We start from the raw sequence: 8,854 nt of genomic DNA, 5'->3' as shown, positions 1-8,854 counted from the left end.
ATTAAGATGTTTATTACGATTCTTATGGTTATGATTATCATCATTATTAATTAAATGAATGAAATAGTTAATATTGTTATTTATAATAATTATATGATTATGCATTTTTGTATTTATTATTGGTTTTGTTCGTATAATATCAGATAAAATATTGATAAAACATGAGAGGTTATTTTCGGTTGGGAAAAAACCTGTGACAACAAAAACTTAAAAACATTTAGAAAATCGAACCAGCCTATAGGCCTAGTGTTTGGATTGTAATTATACGAATTTCGCTAATTATGAACCGATTACCATAATGAGATTAGCCTTCCTTAGATAGGCCTACTACGACTCCCATTGGCTCACAGTGCTTTTCATACAATTGATAGTATGTATATTTACCGCGGAGATCCTAATGAGGGGCCCCATTCTCCGTATTTACTTTTAATTCACTTGGGCTTTTTCTGTCTTTACGCCACGACTGTACCCCCAGTTCCCCTCCTCCCGGTCCCCTCTACCCCCCCCCCCCCCCCCCTACATCAGGGCCCGGGGCGTCCGAGGTGGAGATGGCGGGAAGTGACAGCCTAATTATCAGCTGGAACTCCGTTCATTACTCATTAGACAATCCACTGTACATCCACTTACCGAATGAATAATTTTGTATATATTATGGAAACACAATATTATGGCCTGCAGCGAACTCCTTGCTTTAACCTCACGCTGGTTCGCTACAAAAGGAATAAATGGGACACCGGGAGGTTATTTAATTTCGCCCACAAAAGGCAAAGTCTTTCTGGGAATGTTATGCAGCAAAATGGGGTGATAAGGGGAAACATGTGCACACCTGCCTTGATTTCACACCTGCGTTCATTTTATAATTTTATTTTTGTTACAATATTAGTTTGCCCGTAACCCTAATTAAGTCAACGCTCTCTTTGTTTAGTTAAACTGATTTGTACGGGGCGGGTGGGATCATGCCTGTTCCCCAGGCTGCTTGAACCGTGAGCCATGCAGTAGACCAATGCTGTGTTCCGTACACCGAATACAGGAAGAGAAAAGGCTCATATGCTCAAACACTCAGACTTATTATTATAGGATATATTCAAATAATAATAATACATTATTGTTGTTATTGTAATTATTATTGGCATTATTGTTGTTGTTATTATTATGATCATATAGTTGTTACATATGTATTTGTATTGTTGTCGTTATTATTATTATTATTATTATTATTGTTATTATTATTATTATTATCGTTATTATTATTATTATTATTATTAGTAGTAGTATAAGCATTACTATTATTATTAGCATTATTATTATTATTATTATTATTACAGTGCCATTATGGGCAGTTGGCAAGGAAACCGTGTCTACTGTGAAAACTTCCATGACCCCTTTTAGTTTTTCAACATTGTCCACTGCAAATAAATCACCAATAAGCATGCCTTCGCTGTACATGCGGAAGTAGGCATGGGCCAAAGTTGACAAATTTAGCATTCATTTATTTTATTGTCTTCTTCGGGAGTGCAATTCATAAGGAAGCGTTGGTTGGCCTTTAGATCCTCGTTCACACCATAGTCTCAAACAGGCTGTGCTTTCCGACTATGTGACCATATTTGTGTAGCATATGATGAGATACAACACGTTGAAGGCATGTGTCGTGAGTCAAATATGCTATAAACAAAATATTAGTGTTCATGTGGCTGATAGAAGATCGACAAGCATCCACTCCGGCCTCGATGATATAACATCTGCCTATAGAGGTCGCTGTAATATTGCAAAACAGTCTAGGAAGCCTTACTCCACAGGTTCAGACGATGGTTTACCCTCCGATATCGTTCATACAATTACAGCTTTGACCCCTCAAATTGTATCTTAATAATGTTGTTAGAGTTTGTATTATATGCTATTTCTAAAGCCTATGTGATATGCGAAAAGGCCTACAGCAAAAATATGTAACGCAACCCTTAACTCAGTTAAAGGCCCGTTTGTTTGACTCTTCAAATAACCCTACATTAAAAATCTGGTTTGCAAACAAAACATTCTTGATAATAATTTCCATAATCGGAGATAAACGTGTTTCCAAACGGTGTTGCTCTGCACAAAAAAAAAGGAAAACAAAATATGCAGCCAAATGCGATAAGGGTAGTGTTTCTTAATTATATTGGAGCACATTAGGCCAATCAATACTTGGCTTTGGTCGCTGATTGGGATGTAGGAAACGCTGTTAAAGGCTAATGACCTCTATCAGACGGGATAAAACGGGACCCTAAACGCCGACCCCTTTGGAGAGTTAACAACGTCAGGCCAGCGGCTCCACAGCTTCAAACCCGCACTCCCCCGGTCGCTCCTCCTAAAATATTAATAATTTATCATCGAATCGAGTTCTCTTCCTGACAGATTAGATTTTAACCATTTGATTTTGTTTGGACTGGGCGTTCCCATATTATTACTTAATGACGTTCCCAGCTGCTCCTGTCCATTTTCTGTCACCAGCCACCATCTGGACACTTATTAGCACCTCAATGCATCGACGCTGCAGCCTCCCTCCCTGCAGCCCCATCGGGAGCGCGTTGAATACATTTAAGCCTGGTTACACACCAACTGGCTTTTCCCTTTCGCCATTGTCCCCCTGCGAGAATCACCCGCCTTGTTTGTTTATAGATTTATCATATTATTATTATTATTATTATTATTATTATTATTATTATTATTATTATTATATAGCCGAGTATTTTGGTTTCATAATAACAGGCTATAGAAAAATAATAAAAATAATTATTATAAGGATAATATATAGCCTAACTAATGAATAATGAATAGGGCTGGATGAATAACTAAAATGGAAAGTGCCGTTTTGAAGGAGGAAAGAACATATTGAGTAGGGTATTCTTTGGTTTTCTCTATAATTTCATTTACTTTATTAGGCAAAATATATGATCTGGACAAATTCCTTCAACGCGCTATTTACAAATTTAAATCACTTGTATTTACATTAAAGGAAGACACCAAAAAACACAAGTTAAAGACAAAAAATAAAAAGCCTCCCAAAATGTCCCAGCCTTCCTGGGGAAAGTGGAGGAGAGAGTTTACATGGGCGCGATTATAGGCTACACAACAATAGAGGAAGTAATCCATCCATCCACAGGAAATTACCAAATTACGCCATTCGTTATTTACCGACTGAATGAGCTGCATTAGGTTATTATTAATTGTCCTTTTTATGAGTGCGTATGAAGTCTCTTTCGTTCTTCCTTGCTTTGTGTGTGTGTGTGTGTGTGTGTGTGTGTGTGTGTGTGTGTGTGTGTGTGTGTGTGTGTGTGTGTCAGTCACTGTGTGTGTGTGTGTGTGTGTGTGTGTGTGTGTGTGTGTGTGTGTGTGTGTGTGTGTGTGTGTGTGTCCTCGGGCGTCTGCAAGCATAATAATGTCTTGATCAAGCCGAGGAAATGGCCGTGAGGACCCGTTGCGTGGCTTCTTGTGGATTCCTGGCGCTGGAAGGCAGAGAGAATCTAGATAAGGACGACAAAAAGGGAGATCAATATTCGGCCGTTTTTTTGGGACGGCAAGTTACAATACAAATTTAATAATACAATTTTATATCTCCAAAACGTTTAAATTGAGTGCAATATTCAGGGGTTTGGGGGGGTTGAAAGTTACAATTAATATTATAAATAAATTGGCAATATTTAATACGTTCGGTTTGCATAAATCCAAAAATGGTGGCCTACATATTAGGGGGGATGAGAGAGGGACAGAGAGCATGAGAGAGAGAGAGAGAGAGAGAGAGAGAGAGAGAGAGAGAGAGAGAGAGAGAGAGAGAGAGAGAGAGAGAGAGAGAGAGAGAGAGAGAGAGAGAGAGAGAGAGAGAATTATAGCACTTGAAACGGGGAAACTTTTATGGTGGAAGGCTCCCCTGGGCCCGGCTCTCCCTATAGGGTCTTTAGGGAAAGCACACAGCCCGTTTTACTCGGTGACTGGATAAGTAGCCCCACTACCCCCAGAGGAAGGGAATTAAAGGGCTAGGGATGGGAGACGAGACCCCGAGTCACTCTCAAGAGCCAAGGTCTGTTTGAACAATTCTAACAAAAGTACCAATGTTTTTATTTATAATTTTTTTTTTCTGGAAAAAAAATATTGAGTGATATAGGGGCAGGTGGAAATTATTAAATACAAAATAAATACAACGGTAACAATTGTAAAACCTTTTTCCGCATTTCTAAATTAAATCTCACCTGTCATGGATGGGACGAAAGGAGGACTTGAGCGGCTGCGTGGATGGCGATTCAGTTCTGACGTCGTTTTCATGGTCTAAAAATAAACCACACCACATTGTTATTAAACAATTATAATAACTAAAATAACGATATAACTATAAACATTATTGTAAAGGAAATCATCGTTATATATTTCCCCCCACTATTTATTTTCCGTTTAAACAACTCGAAACTAGGTTATTATAATAAATACATTCGTAAAATGACACACACACACACACACACACACACACACACACACACACACACACACACACACACACACACACACACACACACACACACACACACACACACACACACACACTCTCTCTCTCTCTCTCTCTTTATCTCACTTTCTCTGCCACACACACACACACACACACACACACACACACACACACACACACACACACACACAAATATCCCTCTAAATAATATCATCAGAGCGTATAATTCTCTGCTGGCTCTCTACACTTCACTAGGTGTACCTATGGGCATATCCGGGCGGAATAGCAAAAGTACCTATGTGCTTAGGACTGTGGCTCTCCTGTGGGGCCTTTGTGCTCTCGCTGCTCAGCGCCGCGGCAGCTGTGCCCGGCGACACCACCACCGAGGTCGGCTGCTGCTGCTGCTGCTGAGTGGGCAGGTGGTGGTTGTGGTGGTGATGATGGTGCTGCTGGTTAACTCCCAGGAAAGACCTCACGTTAAGCAAGGAGTTCTGGCCCAGGAACGCGCCATTCGTCCAGTTGTGAAACTTCCCAATTTGACAAGTGTACAGTCCGTGGCTGGGGAGGAACGCCGGGTGGGTCTGGAGCTGGTGGGGGTGAGCGGCCGACGGGTGGGTGCCGGCCGGGCCGCCGGCGGGGGACGTCGGCTTCTGGGTCGAGCTGTCTGGGCTGGTGGCGGTCTCGGCCAGCGACCATATTTTAGGCTTATTGTTCACGGGGACAATGGGAAAGCTCCCGACCCTGTCCGGGGACAAAACCCGGGTGGTGGTGTTGTTATTGTGGCCGAGCTCCGAGCTCTCCTTGCCCACTTGGTGCACAGAAATGGCGCTCTTGGTTCTGTCGAACGCCTCGTGGGCCTGCAGGGCAAACGCGCGCCTTTTCTCCAAGCTGTCCAGCTCCCCGGCCCCGCCGCTGCCCCGCATGGGATCCCGGCTGCCCTCGGTGGACTTGTCGTCATCGTCCTCGTTGCTCTGATCCCCGTCGTTGTCGTCTATCTTGTCTATGTCTATGCTCTCGAGGTCGATCTCCTCCTCGTCCTCGTTCTTCTCCGCCTCGTCCCCGCTGCCAAACAGGTTGCCGTCCTCCTCGTCCTCCTTGCTCCTGGCGCCCCACGTCACCTTGTTCTCCTTCTTGAGTCTCCGGCGGGCGTTGGCGAACCAGGTGGACACCTGCGTCAGGGTCATCTTGGTGATGATGGCCAGCATGATCTTCTCGCCCTTGGTGGGGTAGGGGTTCTTGCGGTGCTCGTTGAGCCAGGCCTTCAGGGTGCTGGTGCTCTCCCGGGTGGCGTTCTTGGGCCTCGCCGGGTCCCCGTACTGGAACTGTCCGTAGGGGTAAAAGGCCGGCGAGGTGTGGGCAGCGAAGCTGGCCGGGTGGACGCCCGGGCTGTCTTTCAAGTCGTATTGAGATCCCTGGGTAAAATATAAATGAAAAGAATTAGACATGTTCAACTGTGCTTGATATACTTGAAACAATTTGCACAAACTGCAACTTTTATTCGATGCAAAAGAAAAAAAAAGTTCAGTGCTGTGTGTCTAAATATAGGCCCCACGCATGTGTGCCATGGGTTATTCCAATAACGCCAGTAATCAGAGGCTAACAGACACTGAATTTAAAGCTATGGTCGAAAATAGTGTAAACTAGGCCTGCTTTACTGCATGCAGCCCCACAGCTCCACAATGTCCATAGGTATCCCGGTGTAATGACAGTGGGTTACATAAGGCTCATTACCTTCCTCAGTGTGGCATGAGGGGAACAGTTTAGAGGCCTATACGTTATTCTAGGTGGCATGTCGCGACAGAGCTGACCGTTTGTGCCGTAAGACTGTCACGTTCATGTCGTGACTCGAATGATCTACTGATAGGAATAAGACGTCGTTTTTAAACAGCCTGTATTGTAGTGAACCTATGCTGCAGGATATTATTGCATGAGCTTTTGCAGATGAAGCCAAAAAACTGCATTGAGTCATAGACTGCCACGCCGTGCTGAATGGTACTCGTGGAGAAATACAATACAAATTGTTCTGCTTCCTAACACTGTAGTAATTCGTCTCTTTGGTCCTTTATTTCAAAATGGAAGACAATAATATTATACTAGGCCTGCACCGCGCGCGCGTGCACACACACACACACACACACACACACACACACACACACACACACACACACACACACACACACACACACACACACACACACACACACACACACACACACACAGCAGGCCATCTACATGTTTTGTAGGCATTTTACAGAATCAATGACATCAACAATTAATCAACAATAAATAATATTGTTAAAAATACTGATCATAATATAAAACAATAAAAATCACAATATTAGGAATGATGGGCCTACTATTTAAAAAAATACAATTTGCTGATGACGACTGGCAAATTTCCTTTAACACTGAGCATTTATTCGTACGATTTTTAAATTTGTCATACAGATCCAACTTAATATTAAATAAATTTATATAAAATATGAATCATACTGATCTCCATTTTTACAGCTTATGCTAATGTCCCTATGCCGTCCCCAAGACAAACAAAATCTGCCTCCATTTTCTCCCGAAATATCTTCCACAGTTCAACGATTTTACAAACAAACTTTGCACATTTCCACAACGCAATTCAAACTGCAACGGGACAAGGAACGACAAATAAAAGATACCACAACGGGGTTAAGAAACACAACTTCAGATGTGAATAGTTTCCAATCGGGCTATTTCCCACGTATGGCGCATAATCCAAAACTATGCATAATAACTACCAACACAACTCAAAATCTTACCATCTGAGAGAAAAGAGCCAAGTCCGCGCTGGTGTAAGGCAGGAACGCGCTGTAGTTGTGCGCATAGGGGTTGGCGTACATGCCCAACACGGACGACACTGCGGCGGCCGCGGCTGACGGGCTCCCCCCGAGCTCAGCGCTCCCTCCCCGGGACGAGGACGTCAGCACGCCCGGTCTGTCGCTCCCATAGACCGCCTGAGACGCACTCAAGTACTGCGGGTAGCCCAACTGCGGGAAAGACATCTTCCACTACCTCGATCAGCACAGCTCTTCCGCCCGAACAAAAGCCCCCGTGCAGTGCGTAATAATGCAATACGCACCCGCGCGTAATGACAAGAACCCGGTCAAGTCAAAGGGAAAAGTCGCGACGGACGTTGTAGTAGCCCTAAAAGGTACAGTACAAAAAAAAACAAGTCTTCTCCTTAAATCTCGACTGCTCTCTCTTTGCTCCTCTCTCTCTCTCTCCCTCTTTCTCTCTCTCTCTGCGAGTCCGTTGGATGTGATCTGATCAACAATTGAGCTCCAACTGACGTGCCTGCCCCGAGGTCTCGGGCTGATCTCTCAGATACAATTTGAAGTTGATGCTTTGATTGGCATCCCCCCCCCTTTACTTGAGCCTGCAAGCTCCTCCTCGTTTGGAGCATGTGGAGAGAGGCATTGGCTGGGGCCACTTCTCTCCGCCGCGCGTTTGGACTATTGTATGTTAAATGTTCAGCATTAGAGTCTATTCACCGAAGCTTTGATTGTTGTATGACAACCTGTCTACACGATTTTACAGCTGTCCGACATAGAGGGAGGGGGGGGGGGGGGGGGAGGGGGGGGGGGAAGTGAACCCGCAAAGAAGAAGGAACTTATTTTTGGAATAGATTTCAATTGTATAATTAGGAAAGGGAGGAGGAGAAAAAAAACACACAACTTCCAGAGGAAATTGTTCTCTCTGTTACCGGCGACTGGTGCGTTTATAATTTCCAAAGACTGATTGATTAGGATAGCATTGTTTTGCGCGGTGACATGGTGTTTATAATCGGGCACGTCGGACAGGTTGATTCGTCCTCCTTATGCACTTTATATGCCAGGCGGCCATGCTGCACTCCCATGCACTCTCATGTATATTTTATTATGGTAATGCAATAACAATTAGACTAATATCCTTATATTTCGACTTAATTATTCGTGCTTTGTTTTTTTGCGCTGTTATTAACCTCAAATGCTCGCATTAGGCATTGTTATTATAGGAACGCGATGAACATGTTACATTTTAATGTGTGAATTCATGATGTTATTTAAGGACGTTGAAGTTGTCCAATATTCCATATTGTATTTACAAAAGAGCTGACATAAAAATGTGTTTCTTTATTTATTCTATTTTTTTTCTTTCTTTCTTTCTTTCTTTCTTTCTTTCTTTCTTTCTTTCTTTCTTTATTTATTTATTTCTTCCCTACCGTTCGTCTTTCCCTTTTCCTCTTTTTTCGGTGTTCCTCCGTCCCGTCCGCGCACGCGTGCGTGTGAAGGCGCGCGCCCACGTGCGTGCGCGCGTGCGTGCGAACCCCGAGCTGGCTGCTGTCAGAGTAACAACAGAGCCACTTCACTT

General features: G+C 43.6%; 1 protein-coding gene across 1 annotated transcript; it reads right to left on the bottom strand.

The window, feature by feature from the left end:
* Positions 1–2,921: 2,921 nt before the first annotated feature.
* irx1a (iroquois homeobox 1a) lies at positions 2,922–7,750 on the bottom strand. The gene is made up of 4 exons (XM_084489197.1): positions 7,264–7,750; positions 4,767–5,883; positions 4,221–4,296; positions 2,922–3,497 (listed from the first exon to the last, which is right to left on the bottom strand). The coding sequence occupies exons 1-4, from the start codon at positions 7,504–7,506 to the stop codon at positions 3,422–3,424; spliced, it is 1,512 nt and encodes a 503-aa protein (XP_084345323.1). The 5' UTR covers positions 7,507–7,750; the 3' UTR covers positions 2,922–3,421.
* Positions 7,751–8,854: the final 1,104 nt, after the last annotated feature.

The sequence above is a fragment of the Micromesistius poutassou genome (genome assembly GCF_964030765.1).
Source record: "Micromesistius poutassou genome assembly, contig: SCAFFOLD_1331, whole genome shotgun sequence".
NCBI classification, from domain to species: Eukaryota; Metazoa; Chordata; class Actinopteri; order Gadiformes; family Gadidae; genus Micromesistius; species Micromesistius poutassou.
This window is presented reverse-complemented; position numbering and strand designations above follow the sequence as displayed.